This window comes from Diabrotica undecimpunctata, chromosome 7 (genome assembly GCF_040954645.1).
Source record: "Diabrotica undecimpunctata isolate CICGRU chromosome 7, icDiaUnde3, whole genome shotgun sequence".
NCBI lineage: Eukaryota > Metazoa > Arthropoda > Insecta > Coleoptera > Chrysomelidae > Diabrotica > Diabrotica undecimpunctata.
Genome location: NC_092809.1, coordinates 9,082,222 through 9,105,400, shown reverse-complemented (window position 1 = coordinate 9,105,400; position 23,179 = coordinate 9,082,222). Strand labels below are relative to the sequence as shown.

General features: G+C 32.3%; 2 protein-coding genes across 2 annotated transcripts in view; one reads left to right on the top strand and one right to left on the bottom strand.

The window, feature by feature from the left end:
* Positions 1–516: 516 nt before the first annotated feature.
* RpS21 (ribosomal protein S21) lies at positions 517–1,948 on the bottom strand. The gene is made up of 4 exons (XM_072536670.1): positions 1,807–1,948; positions 1,672–1,730; positions 1,341–1,532; positions 517–618 (listed from the first exon to the last, which is right to left on the bottom strand). Exons 2-4 carry the CDS (start codon positions 1,719–1,721, stop codon positions 609–611), a joined length of 252 nt encoding a protein of 83 aa, XP_072392771.1. The 5' UTR covers positions 1,722–1,730; positions 1,807–1,948; the 3' UTR covers positions 517–608.
* Positions 1,949–2,126: 178 nt separating this feature from the next.
* Positions 2,127–23,179, top strand: part of LOC140444952 (uncharacterized) — an 85,461-nt gene continuing 64,408 nt past the window's right edge. Inside the window, exons 1-2 of the mRNA XM_072536669.1 lie at positions 2,127–2,589; positions 18,467–18,577. Coding sequence (XP_072392770.1) covers positions 2,578–2,589; positions 18,467–18,577 — 123 coding nt within the window. The 5' untranslated portion in view covers positions 2,127–2,577. The remainder of the gene's footprint in view (positions 2,590–18,466; positions 18,578–23,179) is intronic.

The window sequence follows — 23,179 nt, the reverse complement described above, 5'->3', positions numbered from 1 at the left end:
TTAAGCACTATTAGAAACAAGGTGGCTGTTTAGTTAAATTAGAAATTGCAATATTTACCTTAAAGTACAAAAAGGTTACAGCACCAAGCCACAGCTGTCACCCTTACAAAAACTCTTGACATATCAGTAACAACAAATAAAAGGCCTGTGGGATGTTCATGGTGAATTTATCTAAAATAGATTTGCTATTTTTGCTAAAGTATAGAGAAATTTAATATTTAATGAAAGATGTGTAATGGTTAATTAACTGCAGTATGATTAGTTAGGAATAGAGAGCTTTCTGAGAAAACAATCAGAGGTTTTCGTTATAATTAAAATTTTGAACCAACACAATCTATTCACAAACTGATGTCATAACAAAATTATGCACAGCACAATTGCTATGTATAGCAGGGATATAAAAGCTGAAAGACCAAGATTGTTACTGTTAAAGCTAATCATTTAAATGCTAATGATAATAGCAATAACCTAATCTAAAACTTGTATTATGAATATGAATAAAAATAAGAACAATAATTATAAAACTTATAAATAATTGTTTATTTAATGAATAAAGTTAATATACACATTCAATATATTTTCTTCATCCATAGTCACAAACATTGGAATTAGAAGTTCCTGAAACAAATAAAAATATTACAATTTTATCAATAAAAATAGGGAAAAAATACAAATGAAGAAACACACAATGTATTAACAGTTCTAAACATTCTATGTAGTTAATACAAGGTGAATATTTTAGTAGACAAGAGGTGGTACATTAAATGTATACTGTATTAGGTACTACTATGATTAGATACTTATATAATTAGACTAGTAGGTACAAGGTAGTGTGTCTAAAAATTGATCCTTTCCAAATATGAATTTTTCCTTAGTTACTGTTAAAAAAAATATCTTAATTTAATCTTACTTTATTAAAAATAAAAACGAATAATTGTTATAAAACAAGAAATTATTTATGAAGGTATTTAAACAAATCACCTCCTACTTGCAAGGTTTATTATTGAATTACAAACCCTCTGTACCATATTCTTGTCTATAAATGTCAGCACCAAGAATTTGAGCTACTGCATCTTCTGGACTCTTCAACACGTTCAAAGTAAATATTTACAAGAATTACCAACAGAAAATCTAAATGGTTTAGATGTTAATCTAAATCTTAATAAAGAACGTTACATGTTAAAAGAAGTCGTCCTGTAAGACAGTCCAATGTTATTCTATACACTATGTTTATAGTCCAATTTTAGTGAGATATATCTCTGTTTTGTTAATGCAGTAGTACACACATAGATCTATTTCCCATAAATGACCAAGAACCAAAATCACAACAAAAAACTTACTTTGCTAAGATTCCATCTTTCTTTGTTAACCTAACAATGCAGTCATCTGATTCACCCATTCTCCTAATAGCACCACACAATGCGTAGCTTTTAGAGCTTTCGGTCATTCTGCCGGTTTGGGGATCTACATCAGCAATGCTAAGTTGGATGGAGGCATGATCTTTGGCGTGGATAATTCTGTTGCTGGCGGAGCTGAAACATAAAAATAAATTTAGGTTTTATAGAAATACATAGGTATCAAATAGTTAGTGTTTAACTTGTTATTTTTTGATAAAGTAAGTATGTTAAAATAATGTAAATCAACTGAAAACACGTGTACACATAACCTTACCATTTCCTTGGGCAGTACAAGTCAACGGTTTCACCTGCGTCGTTTTCCATCTTTTATAACTAAAAAAGAAATATCACAAGTATAAATAAATATAATTTATGACTCTGTTACAATTATAGCTGTTATTAAACTTACTTTTCTTTTATTATAAATTCCAGAAAATGGATTCGTTCGCAAACGTCAAAAGAAAGAAACTTTCAGTGTTGCCATTCATCGTCCTAGTTATAAAAAGTGAATTTTTGATACACTCGCCATCATTACGTCATTCTGGAAGAAAAAAAGAATGAATTTATATAACGATTATAGTAGATATATTTCAGTAGCACATAAGAATTAACAGTTTGGTACTTTATTATAAAAAGGACATGTATTTATTTATTATTATTTCAATTTTTGATATAAAGGCTAAAATAAAGTATATAATAAATGGCTATACACAAATATGGCATCAATGTCAATGTCAAATACTTTATGTTATTGTGACATCTATCAGCGGTTAGTTTAAGCTTAGTCAAAGGTTTATGATGGATGTTAGCCATTTAAAGTCCACATTAAATGAATTTTACAATTTTTCGATAATAACGCGCAGGCGCAAAAGATGTTCAAAATACGCGCGACGGAGACTTTCAGTTCAATACACACGATGAATTTTCACATTCACCACTCAATTTTGTACCACTACTACTACGCGAAATACTATCCTCATTCACCAGTTTACGTGGTATAACATAAAATTGCATTATTCCTTAATCTTCTCACAGAGAGTCAAGTCTTGCATAAGAAAGAGAGAAATTAGTGGAACGAGACTCGAATGAATTGTGTTATTTTGTGTGTTTCGAAACAATACGCGAATCTCAAGATATGTTCTGAAGATATTGTAACTGGGTCAGGATATTTTTAAGAAATATGTCACTAAAGGTTAGTTTTTGTATTTTTAGATATAAATATTCTTGTATTTTTAATTTGACTTGCTTTTATATATTATTAATCACTACTGAGAGATCGTTAGACAGCGAGTGGTTATCACGGTTTGTTTACATATTTAAATAGAAAATTTGAGTGAAATTTTTATATATTGCGGTCAGATATTATAGATATTATTTTTGTACAGAATTAAATCATAACATCTATGTACAGAATACGTATTATATAGATAAATAAAGTACTGTTATCATTGTCCCGCAGAAAAATCGCTAGTCCCGCGTGCATTATTATATGTAATGATTCCACAGGCAAATATGCAAAAAAAGTGAAAAATATGCGCATAAATATGCACTAATTTACATAAAAAATGCATTTCTTTTAGAAAATATGCATTAAATATGCATTTTTTTTTAGAAAATATTCATACTGTAAATGGAAACGTTTAATAATGGTATATTAATAATGTTTATTTTAATTATTAGAAAACAATATAAATAAATTTAAAAATTAAGTAGGTAATTGTACTGTAGTAATTAATTGTAATGAAAGTAGTAAAAAAGTAAAAAACTATTACCTAGAATAGAAAGAATAAGTAAATGACCAAATGGTTTCAAAAATTTTCCAATAAAAGCTTATGGCTTCGATCTGTGTAGGGGAGACCGTGGTTAGTTGTTACAATTTTATTTTTTTGTGCATTCAATGTAAAATAGGCACCTCATAAAAATTGGTGTAAGAAGCTCTCACTTCGATATAATTATTTTAAATATTAGATTTACAAGAAACTTTTAGGAAAAAAATATATATTTGTTTAGTCTTGCAAATTGTCAATCAAATTACCCCCCAATTGGGTAAGTTGTTACATGGCAGGGGCAAATTGTTACACTAGTAACTTTTATGCTTTTCAAGGAATATTTTAATTTTCCTAATGAAAAATCTTTATTTATTTATTTTTTTATTAAAATACAAACTATTGTGCGACATTTTAATAAATTATTTAAATCAATTATTAGAGTTATCAGATTGGTATGTATGCATACAAAAATTGGAGAACCTATATATACACATTGCACACATTTCTCTTTTGATTTTGAATTAGTGTACGAATCACAACATATAAGCAGAAACATTCTTCATCGCTTTCTTTTGAAACAATTGTCCTTTTGACTTTTTGTTTTCCTTTTTTAATAGTTTTTAAGTTTCTCAGTTGCTCTTGCTGTAATAATGCTTTCTTTTCAGGCGTGCCCATCAAAATAGTCGTATGTCTTCGTTTTTTATTTTGTGCAGTATTTTTTCTGAGTTGAGCTTTAGGTGTAGGACGAATATCTTTAGGACTAATAAGTCCTGTAACTAAAGCGCGAGAAGATGAAGGTTGCGCATCTTGGTCTGGTTCCTTGTTGATAACTTGTGGTAGCGTACTTGGTGATGTTCGTCGTATATTTTGTGTGGCTGCTTGTGACTGAAACTCTATATTTTCTTGCGGCTCAGGTCTATCTGTAATGGATGATGGCAACAAATCTTCATCAGTAAAAACGTCTATTAAATGGGAAAATGCCAGTTACACGAAAATCCAGAAGGGAAGTTTTCACCCAGACATCCATCTGACTGCTAATAAATTTTTTTAATGGTCCAAACACCGATCTGTGCAAATGTTGCAATCGATGAGAGCAATGCGGAGGCAAGGTCAAGAGAACAATGCTGTTTTCCTTGCAAACATCTGTTACCTCAATCGACAAATGGGAATCGTAATTGTCCAGTAATAATAATACTAGAGTTTCCTTAGAACATTTAATATCCTTATGAAAATGTTTCACATAAACTAAGAATTCCACATTCGTCATCCATCCAGAAGGATTACTCATTCCTATACATCTTGGTGGTCCACTGGAAACAAAATGTTCTCGATAATTTTTCCGCGGAAAAATAAATATTGGCTGCACTGAGTTTTTCTTTCTACTTCATATATGGGATTAATTTTATATCGGATTATATTTTTTGATTTTTTGAGTATGTCTGTATATGCTAATGAGTAGTCTGGTATAGCTTTATCTTCCAAAATTGGTTATTTGCATTTATAGCTTGATTTAACTTATTTAAACTTCTTATTAAGTACTATGTTATTTTTTTCAGACATTTGTTTCAATATGTATTTATGGGCTAATATTTCTTTTTGTGTGCTTTACAAGTTTTAGAAGGCACAGTGGTAAAAATTTGAATTCAGTTTCGCCAGGTAGGAAATCGTATGATTTCTCTTGTTTTCATATTTGTTACGCTATAGATGAAATCCCAGATACTTTCTTTCATTTTTCCATGGGATTTCCATGTTTTGGTACGTAAGGTGGGGGAAGTTATAAGCTTGAGCTCTTATCCTAAATATTATTGCTTTTGATTTATGTTTTTTTTTTGATTTAATAAAACTCCAACAGGAATCTTATGATTATTGCTATCTGATCATTCACTCTGATCAATAAGGTTAGTTCTATATACAAATATTATAAAAAACTTATCTAAGGTTACATTCAGCAATATTCCTTAGTCTCTAATACATTAAAGTACTACTAGCTAACGTGTACACTTTAGCCGAACTTTGCTCTGCTTTTTCACTTTTACTCACTTATAGCACTAATTCAAACGGCTTCGTTCTCTTAAGTCTTCTTATCTGGTTGGCGTTGTCTAGGAGTTTGATGGCCTCGACATTCACGTGGTTGGAGAGCCTTTGTTCATGACTCTCGGCAAACTTACTTATAGTCTGGATAACCGTATCCATCTGGAGGTCTCGATGAAGATCACAGTTTCTGAAGTACCATGGAGCGTTAACGATGTTCCTTAATAATTTATTCTGATATCGTTGTATAATTTGAACGTTACTTTCTTTTGTACAGCCCCATAGCTGTATCCCATATGTCCATATCGGTTTAAGGACTTGCTTATACAATAACAATTTGTTATAAGTAGAAAGAGTGGATTTTTTTCCCATCAACCAGTACATCTTTCTGGACTTAATTTCTAATTTGTTTTTCTTAATATGTACTTTCCAACGTAGCTTGGAATCTAATGTCATACCCAAATATTTTTCAGCATTTGCCTAAGGTATTTGGTTTCTATTTATACTAACTGGAATATGTTGTTCTCTTTTGTTAGTAAAATTGACATGAACAGATTTTGTTTCATTTAATTTAATACGCCATCGCCTGGTCCAGATGTTAATTTGTTCAACAGAGTTCTGTAGCATGGTTGCTGCATCCTCGTGGTTTTGTCCGACTGCTAAAATGCATGTGACGTCTGCAAATGTCGCAATTGTGTTAGGTTCTAATGATGGAATATCGCTGGTATAGAGCAGGTATAGCACTGGCCCCAGGACACTTCCTTGTGGAACTCCAGCTTTAACTCCTCTTAATTCTGAATATGCTTTCTCATATTTAACTCGAAAATATCTGTCAGATATATATGATTCTAGTAGTTCAGAATATTGTTTTGGTAAGTAGCATCTCATTTTATGATATAATCCGTCATGCCACACTTTGTCAAAAGCCTGCGCTACATCGAGGAAAATTGCGGAACAGACTTTTCCTTTTTCTAGAGCTTTTTCTACTATATCTGTTATTCTATGCACCTGATCTATCGTTGAGTAGCTTGCTCTAAACCCAAACTGATGATTAGGAATTAGATTTTTTCCTCTATAATCGGTTTTAGTCTCTTCAAGAGTAATTTTTGGTATAATTTAGACATGACAGGTAACAGTGAAATAGGCCTATATGAAGAAGGTTCTTGTGGAGGTTTTCCTTTTGATTTATGTGCTGAGATTTTAAAATTGTGTGTTTCGAACCACTCCTGTAATTTTTGTAAATAAGTATTTAAGAATTATTTAATTTATATATATCTGACCCTTGTACCAGAATTACAAAATCATCTGAATATGGGAAGCACTCCATTTCAGGTTTGATTAATTCGTGTAAGGACCTTGTGTATAACTGGGAGGTGACCCTTGTGGCAATACAGTTCATGCTTGGATTGGGCCATATATATTGTTTGATTTATTTTAGATATAAATATTTCAAATATTACATCAAAAACGTATTGAAAGTATCGTATGCCCTACTAATATCCAAAAAATTGCGATTGTATTTAAATTTTAACTAAATCCTGTACTAATATAATTTATTGTTAAAGCTAAATTACCGTTACATCATTTATTTCTTTTAAATCCTAACTGCTTTGGTTTTTTTCAATTATTTGTTCAATTCTTAATTTAATTATATTTTGGAGTATTTTCCCAATACATGACTCTAAAGCTATATTTCTATAGTTATCCGCGCATAATGAATCTCTATAGGGTTTTAAGAAAGGAATAACAACAGTATTTTTCCATTCTTGTGGAAAACCAGCTTTTCTTTTAATTATTTGATTAAATATTATTGACAGTGATTCTAATGCCCCCTGAGGAAGTCTGCCAATCGTACTATATGTTATTAGATCTAAACCAGTAGTCTTATCCTTTTTTATGACACTTTTTGTTACGAGATTATAATCGGTTACCTGTTACAACAATGCCAAGAATATTAGGTAGTATCTATCGGTACTATCGGTAATATTGAAGACTGAAATATTGAAATAAAAGCAACATTGGAATCCAGTTACTTAGTCATTATCTACTGTTATATAAATATTATTTAAAGAATCCACAATTCAAAATAAGTTAACGTTAACGCATAAATATGAGTCAGATCAACAAAGCATCCGCATTGTCGGGATGTCTGCGGGAGATAGTCTGGTCAAATCCGTATATGCGCACAGATAGTAAAATTACAATCTACAAGACTTGCATACGACATATGGCATAGAAGTAAGCGAAGATACCAACAAAATGAAACAGATGCCAAGGGTTGCCGAGATGAAAACTCTAAGAACAATAGTGGGCAAAACAAGAAGAGACAGGGTGAGAAATATAAACGTTAGAGAGCAGTGCAAAATTCAAGATATTGTAAGATGGGGAAGGCAGCGTAAAAGGATGTGGTACAGTCATGTAAGACGAATTGATGAGAATAGACTCCCAAAAATTGTCCTGGAAAATAACCCGCCCGATTCGAGACCTCCAGGAAGACCACCTGAAAGATGGAGGGATAGTTGGCAATCAGAGTTAAACATATCGAAAGATCACCAAGAAGTAGAAGAAGAAGAAGCATAAATATGCAAAATCTCCAGATATTTGCATAAAATATACAGTAGTTATATGCATTTTGCATATTTAAGTCTAGTACTTAATGATTAAATACTGAGGTTTTAAAAAAAATTGTTTTTATTCATTTTGTCCCAATTAATTCCAACAGTATAGTATTTCCCGGTTGTCTAGTTTTAACAAGTTAATTTGTTCTGTTTCCAAAGTAAAAAAATAAGGTCGTTTATTTCTCTTAAATACGGCTTTCGATTTATAACTCGAAACGCAGCATAAATAATTGATTTTGTTAATTGTGTTGCTTATTCGCAAAAGTGTCTTTGTAGAAAATACAGGTGCTATAAAGAAACAGTGTCAGAGCATAATAGCCTTGGTCAAGGTTAAGAACAAAAAAAAAAACGAAGAAGTTGGAACTGTGAAATCGCTATGGAAATTTCATACTGAATGAGATTGAGAAACTCAACAAAACAATAAAAAATACGAAAGGTATATTGAAGAATAATAAAAATGTGGAAATAAATAAGTTATTTTTGATTTATTACTACTTGCGACTGGAATTTATATACGTTTATTAGAGTATGTCTAAAAATAGCAATTATGCAAAGCCATTTAACAAATCAAATATTATTAAAGAAAATTTCATTAAAATAATTGGACTTTTTGATTAATAGAATATCTCATATGTGGGATGATTGATTTAAAAATTTAAAATTCTTGTATTGTTAGAACAAAAACAAAAAGAAAGAGTCAAACATTCAAATGATATTTGGCATTATTTTAACATAGGGTATTTATTGTATATATTTGTATTCCAAATAGTTTTTAAAACATTTTCTTTATACAAGTTGTCCCGTATCGGTATATTCAAATTTTGGAAATGAAGGTAATCTAGGATCAATTACACGACGAACGAATATAAAAGTTGATATCATGAATGTGTTGCTTATGTGAGTCCATTTTAAAAAGGTAAAAAAGAAATAATTAGACTTACAATCAGTTTAATTTTACGACCTCAGACGACCGGTTTCGCTTTCTAAAATTTGCAAGGCATCATCAGGTCCGTGGTACAAAGTAAATTAAATGCTGAAATTATAAAAAACCCATATGGGCTTACTACTACTACTTACAGTACCTTTATGCACAAGTAATTAAAGTATTTTTTATATATATTTGGGTATCACATGTATCAACTTAAACTGATTAGTTTGTAAGGATTTCTTATGCAATTTGCAATTTATTTAAGTTTTGCAATGAATTGTGTATTTTTATTATCATTTATTTTGTGATATTAACGATTTATGTAATTTTAGTAAATTTTAAATTGTTATTATTATTTTTCTATCCGTTTGTAAGCTTTGTCCATAAAATTGTACAATTTTCAGTGACAATGAAGCATATTTCTATTCTATTATTTAAATAAAATACTTTTTACACATAAATTATCCACCGCTGTTACTTTTTTATTTTTTTGTACATATTTTTAACTTTTAAATAAACTGCTAAAAGGGTAATAAATCCTATTCGGTCGCTTTAAAAGTTATTTTCATAAACTTTTATCACCAACATTTTTTACGTTATACAACAAAAATATCATGAAAAGTGCTACTGCGTATTTTTATCTGTTTTCTATTTTTAAGCCGTTTTCAAATATTTAATTTCTGGCCACAATGTTATGTCAACAATCGTATCTCTAATGAATATAAAAGATGTAAAAAAAATCATAAAAGTACCAATATTTTTATATCGTATACTTTCTTGTTAATAATTGGCAAAGTTTGGTAGCTTTCGTTTTAAGGTATGCTTTGGTGAGGAAATGTTTTCGCCGCAAAATTTTTATTTCAATTGAAGCGTTTATTTGAAAAACAACACATGTTTTGTAAATTTGACTTTATATGTTGTTTGCTTAGAATAGTAGTTTTTTATCGATCTCACACATTCAGTTGTGAAAAGTCCCAGAAGTCTGGAGTAAACTACATAGAAAATTCGGATAGTTTTAGAAAAACAACAGATGCTCATGCGGTTTGTTGTAAAAGCAACACTCGTCCCATCTTAGTCAACGGTCATCGCTAAGCGTTAATGATCTTGTCTATAAATTTATCAGTTGTGTATTTTTATTTTGCTAAGTATTGTTGTGTTATTAATAATCTAATTTATTGTTTTATTTATTATCAAAGGTTCTACACTTATAACACTTACAAGTATTTTACACTAATAATTATATAATTTATCTACGTGCGTTACATTTTAAAAACTCGACGCGATGTTCAAAAACTAACTAACTCTTTACAACAAAATTCCTTCTTTAAATATAAAATGCCGTTAGTTCCGGAATCCCCTAGAAGCAGACATGAATTGGCTCGAACATGGGGGAAGACCGGTCGCAGCGGTGTTGACCTGAATTGCCTCGAATGAACGGGAACTCAGGCTGGTTTTTTATCGGAGGGGACCCATCGGTTATTACCTGCGGTCTCTGCTGGCTGGTGTATGATCTAGAAAATACTTAAAAATAGAAAATATATTAGTAATAAATATGTTTACAGTTTTGCGTCATATGATGCGTCATTATCTATCGTAACAGTATCTACCGATTTTTGTTTAAAATATTAATAAAAATATGAAATCAACTTGTACAATTATTTTGATATCCACATTCCTTCCAAGGAATATCTTAGTAAAAGCAAGCTTTAAAATAAATTGAGGCTGGACAGTTTTGTGTGTTGAAGTGTTGTTTTTCGTGTTGTTTGGACAAGTCATCAGACGAAAATGCCACTGAACCTTTAAAAATGATATGAACACGTTGAATTTTGCTGAGAATGTCAATTTTGTTACCCCAAAACATGTTAATAAGTTTACTACTCCTGCTGCCCATCTTCTCCCTAAAACCTTCTATTTATTTAAAAATTCTATTTATCAAGAATCTGTAGAATCTTTAGTCTGTTAGAATCTTTATAGAAAAAAATTTTCAAATAAAAAATGAAACAGATAACTTTGAATAAAGTAATTACTATTTAAATGGGAATAAGCCACAATTAAAGGTTAAAGTAAGTTTATTGACGTTTCAATTTCCACTTCGGAAATCGTTTTCAAAATACAAACATTAGTAAATTGAAATTTAAAAAATTTAAATTTAAAACGATTTCCAAAGTGGAAATTGAAACGTCAATAAACGTACTTTAACCTTTAATTGTGGCTTATTCCCATTTAAATAGTAATTACTTTAAAATGCCACAAGAAAATAGCTTCAGAACAATTTTGAATAAAACTGTACTTTTTCTGTAGAATGAACCGTTTTCTCAGAAACAAGGCTTGAAGCGACAGGCGATATTGAATTACGCACGCGAATTTCGATATCTTTTCATCAGAATATAGTATCGACAACAATCAAAATGCGTTTTAAAGGTAAAAAGTGCATCATTCGTATTTTATGCATATTTTTGTATTTTGCCTCAAGTGAAATCAGTTTTTATAAATGTTGCGCGATTTTTGCCATTTGTCCATTTGTTTGAGACCAATAAAATTTATGACTTTGATTGAACGGTCACTATGGAAGTTTCATTAATAGAGCCTAATCTTCAAAACTTATAGCATGAATTTTGGGTTTTGAGTTTTGGCAACAAATGCGAGGCATTTAAAATTTTTTGAGAATTTCTTAAAATGTCTTAAAATCTTAAAAAGATATTTCTTGATCAAAACTAGTTTCAGGGTATTCCTTAACACGGCTAAACGGTATTTATTCTTGGCTAAACTTGAAAAAAGAAAACTGAAAAAAGCAAAGTAAAAAATTTTCGTATTGGTGAATATACAGCGTTAAAGAAATTCTTATTTAATGTTATAATTCATGTGAATGGTTATATTAGCCGAGATATAAAAGACATCTATAAAAATAATAGAAACATTAATAGAATTGGGGACTAATCCAGAAGAAGTGGAATACGATCGAAAGTTGCAGATTAACGAAATTAATTCCTTGATCTCAAATCGTAGACGTAATCATACAAAAAAGAATTCATTATTTCGTCATACGAAATAATTTTTTCCTGATATATGATTTTCTTGATAGTAGATTAATTGTAACATAGATATAACAGTTAGAACTGTTTCCTTTTCGTTAATACACTCAGATGCAAAAAAAACCCAACGGAGAAAATTTTGGTCAAATTCAAAGCATTTTAGTTTTTTTAATTTTAGCCCTATTTTGATCATTTTTTTTAGCACACTATGTAAAAATTTATAAATTTTATTTTAGTATAGTAAGTTTTTTAATAAAATTTTGTATTTGACTTATTATACGGGGTTAATCGAAAGGTGGTTCTTTATCCTAACTTTGAAACCTCCTGTGGAATAATTCCATTAGCGGATTTTCATAAAACCTTATTTCTCGGTTGCAAACATGTCTCTTATGTATTGTGTTTTTTGTTTTATGTGAAAATATGGATTGGTTCATTTTTAGGAGCGAAATGACTTTGCCACCCACAATTTACGACTTTTCTTATTATTACCATTATATTTTGTATTCATTTGTAATAAGACGATTGGGGCTTTGGTGACTGATATCAAAGGAATGTCATATCGACATCCCGGAAGTACTGTATTTAAACAATGATAACAATAACAAAACATAAAAAAACAACCTTAATGTAACTTAACTTAGGTAACCAAATAACAAAGAAAAACTACTAAAAAATAACTTAATACTTTGTATTGCCTCCCCTATCCTCTATAATTGCCTGTACACGTCGGCCCATGCTGTCTATGAGGTTGCGAATATCATCTTGCTGGATGTTTTGCCATTCCTCTTCTAGAGCCAAGCGAAGTTCGTTAATTGAGACTGGTGCGACTTCGCGACCTCTAATATTTCTACCAAGCATGTCCCAAACGTGCTCTATTGGGTTCAGATCTGGCGAACATGCTAGCCAGTTCATTTTATTAATACCATCTTCCTCTAGATAGTTCGTGACACACATTGCAGAGTGGGGTCTCGCATTATCTTGCATTAATAGAAAATCATCGCCGATATATTGAGAAAAGGGTACCTACTACGTAATTCGCTTAAATTTCCTTAACATACCGGTGTGCAGTCAACGAACCTCAATAAATAGCAATTCAGTGTGCACCTCTCGGAATATTCTTGCCCATACCATCACCAAACCCCCTCCATGGCTAAAGCAGGGACTGAAAGCGCCCTCCGCAAATCTCTCTCCAGAGTCTCCAGTTCGACGCCATATTCGTTCTCTCCCATCTCATGAGTGAAGACAGTATCTCGACTCATCCGTAAAAAGAACATTACTCCATTCCATCGTCCTAAATTCCAATGTAAATGTTCCCTGTAAAATTGTAGTCTAGCTACTCTGTGTCGTGGAAGTAATTTATTCCCAGTTGCTGGTCTGCAACTTTGCAAACCAAATTCATGTAATCATCGACGAACTGCAAATACACTTACATTATTGCCTTGAACCTCTTGAAGCTGATTTCTTGTTTGCACCGCTGTTAAATGACGATCCCGCAAAGCGTTGACTCGTATAAAACGATCATCTAAAGAAGTAGTTTTGTGCTTCCTGCCACTTCCCGCTTTACACTTGTTTGTTCCAGTTCTTATAAAACGTTCCACTATCCTTTGGGTGGTAGAGCGATGAGTGTGTAGTACTCTAGCCACATATTCATAATTTCGCCCATCTTCAACCTGAGCAACGGTTTTCGCACAATCTTCGACACTAAGAACCATGATCAATCATAGGTAAATAAAATGTAAGTGTCAATATGACATAATGATAGCAGTCACCAAAGCCACCTCGTCGTACCTATTACAAAATAACTCCAAAATAATCATAATTAAAAAAGTCCTAAATTGTGGGTGACAAATTTATTTGGCTCTAAAAAATGAACCAAGGTATATTTTGACATCAAACAAAAAACACAATGCTTAGGAGACATGGTTGCAACCGAAAAATAAGGTTTTACGAAAAGTCGCAAACGGAATTATTCCACAGGGTGTTTCAAAGTTAGGATAATAAAACCACGTTTTAATTAACCCCGTACAATAAGTCAAATATAAAATTTTACCAGAAAACTGACTATACCAAAGTAAAATTTATAAATTTATACACAGTGTGCTAAAAAAATCATCAAAATGGGACTAAAAATAAAAAAATTAAAATATTTTGAATTTGACCAAAATTTTTCCGTTGCGTTCTTTTTTTGCATCTGAGTGTATTTTGTCATAACTCAATAATCATATTTATCGTGACATGGTGCATTGCCTTTGGCGATTACGTGATAAATCTTCTGACAAATTATCGATAGACAGGTATACTAGGAAAGTATTTCACGTCGTGAACAGAATAGAAAGGCTGGAGGTTAATAAACGCCCTGTAGGTATAATTTGCGCGCCCATACGCAATCAACTTGGCATTTAGTCCTGTTTAAAAGTAGTGAGTACTGTCTATGATCATCTGGATTCGAGGTTAAACATTAGAAATGATATACGGCTGTTTTTCTAAAAATAATATTGCCGTCATTATGTAGATGTAAAAGGTGTACTTGTGATTTAACTCAAGAATAATTGCTTGAAAATTTATGGTTGGTTTATCATCTATATATTATATAATAATAATGTACGAGAGCTGATTATCTTCGAAACAAATAAGATGAACAATACATTTAGATTCATCTATAGTTGATGAAATTTGAATTTATACCATCACACTGGTTTTCAATTTTCATACAAATTGTTATTAATTACTATTTAAATGGGAATAAGCCACAATTAAAGGTTAAAATAGGTTTATTGACGTTTCAATTTCCACTTTGGAAATCTTTTTTTTTTTTCGAAATTTCGGATTTCCGAAGTGGAAATTGAAACTTCAATAAACCTATTTTAACCTTTAATTGTGGCTTATTCCCATTTAAATAGTAATTAATTTAAAATTTCACAAGAAAATAGCTTCAGTACAATTTGTTAAATAGCCTCATTGCATTGTTGTATATAATTGGCACAAGAACTTTCCATAGGTCGTTGATTGTACATTTCAAATGGGTTATTTGGCTTCATAGATCCTTCCACAATGCACCCTAAAAAACTTTTTATGCATAGATTTCGTAGGGATGCTTCTTATCCATTTCATAGATAGGTTTGTTACCTAATGAGTTTCTAAAAACACCTTTTCGTTTTCTTCTTCTTATTTTTATATAGACTTGATTCTATCGTCTGCATCGTTTTCATGGTCTTCCTACTGATCGTCTTCATATTTGGGGAATCGTCTCTTGCCGTCTTTACTACTCTATTTGTTGTCATTCGGCTTATATGATCGTTCCATTCTACTCTTCTATTTCTTACCCAGTTCTTGATGTTCTACACCTAGCCTGTCCTACAGTGTGTTACCATCAATTTTTCTAAGTGTCTTCATCTCTACTGTTTGTAACATCCTTTTTGTCCTGTCTGTGTCAGGTCTTGTTTCTGCCGCGTATGTCATGATTGGTCTGATGACTGTTTTGTAAATTCTGCCTTTCGTTTCTTTCCCAATATTTTTCATCATCATCATATAACGGGGGTCCTACGGCGATTGCCGCTTCCCGCATTTCAGCCTCCGTCTTTTCCTATCTCTCCAATCTCCCTCTTCTAAGCCTCTAGATTGCATTGTTTTTGTAATTTCTCTTCTCCAGGAATTTGGTGGTCTTCCCCTTTTCCTTCTTTCTGGCGGAACATACATTAAGGCTTTCTTTGGCCACCGCTCCTCCTCCATTCTCATCACGTGACCATACCATTGTAATTGCCTTCCTTGTATTCTATCTGAAAGAGTATCTCTAATTCCTGTACGGTTTCGTATTTCCTCATTCCTGATTCTTCCCATTCTCGATACTCGACATGACCTTCTAAGATAATCCATTTCCACAACGTCTACTTTATCTCGTTCATTGTTTGTCATCGTCCAACATTCGGCACCATATGTGGTAATTGGTTCTACAATTGCAATGTATACGCGAAGTTTGGTATGCATCTTTATTTTATTAGACCACAGTAATGAATTCAGTATTCGGATGCATTTTTCCCTTGTTATTTCCCAATATTTTTATTTCTCCATATTGTTTCATTTAGGCAGCCTGCGGCTCTGTTTGCTCTATTCACTTGATTTTCCACTTTAGTTTCGAGCTTTCCGTAGCTAGATAATGTGATGCCTACATATTTAAACTCGTATCACTGACCTTCCAGCTACAATTTACATCTTAGTAAATTTGCTGTTGTAACTATGCATTTTGTCTTTTTTGGGGAAATTAACATGGTAAATTTTCTGGCGGTTATATTAAATTGGTGCAGCATACGTTGTAAATCATCTTCATTTGAGAGAGTAGTATTGCGTCGTCTGCATAGCAGATTATTTGAAGTTGTTTTTCTCCCATTTGGTATCATTTTTTAGTTCTTTTTTTTTTTATTATTTCATCCATAATTTGGTTGAACAATAGAGGACTCAGAGAATCTCCCTGTCTTATCCCATTGCCAGCTTCAATAGGGTCGATTAGTTCTTTTTCTACTTTTACTTTTATTGTGTTGTTTTGGTAGATATGTTCGATCGTTTTGATTATTCCTAGAGGTATCTCTCTTGCGTACAGTAAGTGGATAACGTCTTTTAATTTGACCCGGTCAAATACCTTCTTAAGGTCCACGAAACATAGATATGCCAGTTTGTTGTATTCTAATGATTTCTCTTGCACTTACCTCATTATAAATATAGCGTCGGTGCATGATCTTCCCGACCTAAAACCTTGTTGGTCTTCTGTTAGTGTTATAATTTCATTCAGTTTATTTGTTCATCATGTATCATTTTGGTTGTTAATTTTAATGTTGTGTTTAATATCTAGGACACATAATGCGCCATAGGGAATTTGAGCAGCTCCAAGTAATATTAGAAGGCAAGATTAAAGGTAAAAGGTGCATAGGACGAAAGAAAAATCTTGGCTACGAAACATCAGAGATTGGACTCACACAAAATGAAATGAATTATTTCATCAAGCCGAGAATAGAGAGAAATTTGTCATATTGATCGCCAACCTCAACAGAGAAGGCACTTAGGAGGAGGGTTTTGATAAATTAATTCCTCTGTAATTTTCCGGGTCCGATTTGTTTCCCTTTTTTGAAGAAAGGTATTAGTATGGTAAAAAGAACTCTTCTCGATATTTCTGGCATGGGTAACCAATTGCTGTGCTATTGGAGATACTATGTACATTCGGCTATTCCCTCTCCATTTTTGTAAAATCTGCTTGTTGGTCAACAACTTTTTTCGCTCTTTAATTATATTGGCAGTCAAACTACCTTGGGCATTAATCATTTTTTAAATTTTTTCCGATAAATCAGCTTAAATATGTAATTTTCTGATCACTTCTTCTTTGTGTGCCGTGCTTGTATTCAAGCGTTGGCTATCGTCATATTGACAAGCTGATGAAATGATTCTCGGTCGGCAGCTAGATGAAACAGTTCCTCCACCGTTCGACCTGTCCATTGTCTAATGTTACGCAGCCAGGACAGTTGTTTTCTTCCGACCCAACGTTTTCCTTCGATTTTGCCCTGAATGATTAACCGGAGTAAGCGATATTTAGGTCCTCTCATTATATGACCGAAGTATTGGACCTTTCTCATTTTGATGATGTTGATCAATTCTCGCTCTTTGTGTACGGTCTCTAGCACGCGTTCGTTAGATATGTGTGCTGTCCACGGGATTCTGAGCATGCGACGGTAACACCATAACTCAAACGCTTCTAATTTGTTAAGATTTTTTATTTTTGTTGTCCAGGTTTCACATCCATAGAACAAAGTGGACCAGACGTAGCACTTCAATACTCTTAGACGTGTGGTCAACGACAGACTTCTACTGCATAATACAGAACGCCAGTTAATAAAGTTTTTCCGTGCGAGTTCTATTCTGGTCGAAATTTCCTCGTCACTTTCAACCCTGCAGTCAATCTAGCTACCCAGATATCTAAAGTGTTCCACCCTTTCCAGGATTTTGTTATCTAATCTTAGTACTGAGTCTTCGATATTAATTTTTCCGACCACCATCCATTTTGTTTTTTTGCGTTGATTGTTAAGCCCTTTTCAGTGCATTCGTTGTTTACAGCATTCAACAGGGTTTGAAGATCTTCTAGACTCTCTGCCATTATTGCGGTGTCATCGGCGTATCTGATGTTGTTAATAATTTCACCACCGATCTTAACACCTTCGCGGCGATTATTTAACGCTATTTTAAAAACTAGTTCAGTGTAGGCATTAAACAACATCGGTGACATAACACATCCCTGTCTAACACCACGCTTAATAGAAACTTTAGCTGAAACCTCTTGGTCCACCTTAACACAAGTGGTCTGATTGTAGTAAAGATTTTTAAGCAATCTAATGTCATACGTGTCCAGACCAACTGAGTCTAAGCATTGATATAATAATGTATGTGGTACTCTATCAAAGGCTTTTTCGAAATCTATAAAACATACGTAAATATTTTTCCTAAACTCAATGCTCTTTTGTAAGAGTATTCGTATGCAAAAAAAAGCTTCTCCCGTCTGATCACTATCGATTAGTAATATTGGTAAGTGTTTCAATAAAAGTTATAGATTACGAATAAAGCTTACTAAAACCTTTGCGGAAATAGACTAATATTTTTCCGTTTTGAACTTATATCAATCTGGAATATTTCATTAGACTTTTGTTTTTTTCAGAAAGAATCTTTATCCGACGTTCAATTACATTTAGCAGCCCTCAACGGAGATCTACCCTTACTAAGGAGGATATTGGATAGTGGGAAAGTCCATGTGGACTCTAAAGATAAGGTAAGTTTATTAATAGACATATATAAACTTAAATCGATACAAAATATTTTTCGAAATGTGTAATCGATTAATAATAATAAGAATAATAGTCCCCTTTTTAACACCGCATACATGATTTAGTCCGGTAAAATAAGGATGCAACCTCGGAATGAAAGATAATAAGCTGAAAATTTGCATACGTCTTTATTTTGATGGTATAAAACTTACCTCAAAAGTCTCATATAATCACGTGTCCGCGACTTAAGATATTTAAGGTCAAAGGTCACGAAAATGAGTTTTCTGCAAATATCTCGTTTCCCTTACACTTTATGACATTTAAGGTAGTAAGAAAAATTGTAGAATGGAAAATTCTCTTCAATTTTTGTCTCAAGTACTTTTATGTACCTTCAACCCTTCTTAAGATAGAGCGCAAAGAGTGGGGAACCGCTTACCTGTGTATACGGTAACGCGAAGTCAGCCGGTTGAAGAAGCAGATAAGTGTGTGCGTGAAGCCGTCAATTCAGCTGACTCTATTATTGTGAAATACGTGATAGCTAGTGATGTTTCAAGTGTTATCAAATCGCGGATCATAAGTGAGTGGCAAAACCGGTGGGAATTTTCAGTGTCCAATCTTCGGAATATTAAACCGGACATTAAACCATGGAGATGTTTCCCCACTAAAAGAAGGGATCAAGTGACAATACCTCGTCTTAGATTAGGTCATACCAGTGCCACGCACAAGTTCTTAATTACTAAAGAATCCGAACCAAAATGTGAGCAGTGTAACGTTAAACTCTCGGTGAAACATGTTGTTGTAGACTGTCCAGTTTTCTCCACAGCAAGAATCAATTATGGTATCTCAATAAACTTAGAGAAAGCACTTGGTGCAAATTGTTCATTCACAAATATGTTAAACTACTTAAACGCTATTAATTTTGTTAATATATAATATATTTAATATTGTAAATCTGATTCTCGCTAATAACCTTCGGGTTGATGCGAATTTGTAAATAAAAAATATTTTTTTGTAATCAAATGTACAATTTCTACAGTAAAAACTTGAATGACAGTTCGTGTAATTTAACAAATTTTTGGTAAACTTACATGATTGTGTAAAATTAACATGAATTCGTTTTTTCGTAATTCGATAATTAATAGATACTTTTTACTGTTTGTCTATACTTCAGTTTGAAAATCGTACAAAAGAAAACATAATTAAATTAAATCTTGCATTCTCCAATCGATATTAATTTTTACATAGTTTTAAAATCAATATAACAGTAAATGTTTGGCAAATTTCTAATTTTTCTGACCTAGATTTTTGTATTCGAGCCCACCAGTTTATTGGTTTTTTATATGACTATTTGTCTCCGGTGATCGTAACTCATACATAAATACATCAACACGCGCTAATGGTGATTGTTTTACATCCATTAGTCTTTGTGCTTCCGCATAATCGTTAGCAGTTAGAACTGTGCCATCAGCCAACATGCTAGTTGCGGTATTCTTTCTTCTTAGCCGCTTTTTCTTCATTCCTTGCTAGCTCATTACACAAAGACGTGACTGCTGACAATAACCTAATAGTTTTTTAATGAAAGACTCTTTATATGTGGACTATTATAAATTATATAAAAATTATATCTACAGGGTGGCTCATCCTATACGCCTCGGTCTCTGTACGGAAAACGACTTAATATCCAAAGCTTTTTCTTCACGGAACTATACAGGACCATTCGCACTACAATTTAAAAATAATTTGAATTATACAGGGTGCTCCAAAAAAGAGTGGTATATTAAAGTTATATTTTTTCTTAAGGAATTGTTCGTAAAAAATAAGCTATACTTTTATTAGGGTTTTCTACAACTACATACATGGTGTTTTGATTTATTTCGATTTTTCTAAAAATGTAAGGTTTTAGAAAAAATTTAAAATGTCTATGAATCTAAGAATTGGAAACAAATTTTATCTTGAACCTTAATAAAAGACTATTTGCCATATTTAAACATATTTTTATTATAACAAAATTTTTTGCACGGTGGCCAACATATTAGATTGTCCTATTAGGAAATTTAAGCTGTAGTCTTTCTTCTTCTTCTTCTCCACCCTGTATTCTTCCACTGCTGGACATAGGTCTCTTCCATTTGCTTCCATTGATTTCTACTCTTGGAAATTCTCATCCACTGCTTGCCCGCGACTTGTTTGATATCATCTGCCCACCTCTTCTGTGGTCTGCCTACTCCTCACCTGTTCTCTCTTGGTTTCCAGTTCGTTAATCTCTGTGTCTATTTTTCGGGATTATCTCGGGCAACATGTCCGACCCATTGCCACTTAAGGCTTGCTATACGTTCTGCGAAATCAGTAATCTTTGTTCTTTCATGAATGTCGATATTTTTGCTTTAATATATGCCTTCTAAGAATTGCAAGGCAAAACAGACGTTGATAAAGATGTTATTAGAGACATGGGGAATCTAAAAATTACATTCCACAACATATCTCCTCAACTAAGCAAAAATCCTTAGCGAATTAGTTTCTAGTACTCGTACAGAGTATATCGGAATAAAAGGACAAAAGACAGTTAAGATTTGATTTCACCTACAGTGCGTCTGTGTAATAACATCTTTATCAACGTCTGTTTTGCCTTGCAATTCTTAGAAGGCACAGATTAAAGCAAAAATCTGAATTTGGTTTCGAAAATTAGTTTACGTATTTTAATATCAGATGTAGCTATTCTAAGTAAAGTATTGTGAAAGTTTCTAAGTAAAGTATTAACCAATTCTCTGTAATCAATATCTTGTTACAAGCTGTGCCTGAAATTGGAGAATCCTAGAATTATTGTCTACTTCTAGCCTTGTACCCCCAAACTATACAAAATTAAAAATAATTATCGAAACGCTCATCAATTCGAATCGATTATTATTGACAAGTGACACACCGAAACAAATCAATCGAACATTTCTTTTTAATTATTTGATGTTTTTATATTTTTTATTTATATATAGAGTTGGTCTTTTTCTAATTGACAATGTGATAAAATGCTGTATTAAACTAAAATATAAATAATAAGAAGAAATTATTCTGCAATTGAGTGGCGATCTGATAATGTTAGTGAACCATTTCAAAGCTTCAAGAGATAGGTACATTACTATATAATACAGGAAAAATGTTTGTGAAACATTTCAGATTTTCAATAGATGTGTATGATAATTTAAAATTAATTATGATTTGATTAATGAATAATTATGGATTTATAACCTAATTGATGTTTGTTTATATTCTCCTGTCATATTCTCCAAAAATTTGGCACATCGCTACTTATTGAAATTCTAACATTGTACAACAATTCTTTTATACAAAGTCCGACGATTATGTCTATTTCGAAGATTGTACAGTAAAGGGGTACAATGCTAGAAATGGACAAAATTTTCCGTACAATGCTAGGATTGTCCAATTTCGGACATTGCTCGTAACATATGTTCCTATTTTTATAATAAAAATAATTTATTTGAGTATTTTTACTGTTATGTAGGTAAATAGTTACTCACATTAAGCGCGCCTATAGATTTAAAAACAAAAAGAAAAAACATCGTAAATTCAATTTACTGTAGAACGAAACAAGAAATATATCCGGAAACTCCGCATCCGTATTTTGTAATTTGCGCAATGAATGAGATAAATGAAGTCTGTGTTTATTCAGTTAAAAAAGGCATTATTCCTGCTAGTCCACCGTTTCGGAGAATTGAGTAACAATGATGGGCGAGATAAAACGGTCAAGCTCGTCTGTTAATTATTCCAACATTTTCATTTGTATACACAGAAATTTGAAAATCAAGTAGATATGTCTTCTGTATTAAAACAAAACATAAAAACAAAGCAATTTTTTCATTGTCACAGAATATTGTGTGAAAATGAAACATATTTATTTTTTTAGTTATCGTATGGCACTTGACAAATTTACATTTAAATTTACACATACATATTTAGTATGGTACGGACTGCAAATGAATCTCAAGAAAACGGAATCAATGATATTCTCAAAAAAACCACAAAATGTAGATAATCTGATCATCAATAATACAACGATCGAAAGAGTAACAACATATAAATATTTAGGAACGTGGCTAACCGAAGATGGAGATCAAACAAAAGAAATCAGATCTAGAATAGAAATGGCAAGAAACACGTTCATAAAATTGAAGAACTTACTTTGCAACCGTAACCTTAATCTAGAGATCCGCACAAGAATGCTACGTTGTTACGTTTTTTCTACTTTATTATACGGCATGGAAGCGTGGACAATAAAACAGTCTGAAATCAAAAAATTAAACTCCTTTGAGATGTGGCGCTACAGGAGAATCCACAGAATATCGTGGACTGAAAAAGTAACAATATAGAGGTGTTACAAAGAATGAAGAAAGAATGTGAAGTCATAAAAACTGTTAAAATTAGAAAGATTCAATATCTGGGTCATATAATGAGGAGCGTACGTATTACTTAGATTAATTATGCACGGGAAGATACAAGGGAAGAGAAACCCAGGACGACGCAAAATATCCTGGCTAAGCAATTTGAGAGAGTGGTTCGGTTACAGCTCATTAGAATTATTCAGAAGCGCGGCCAATAAA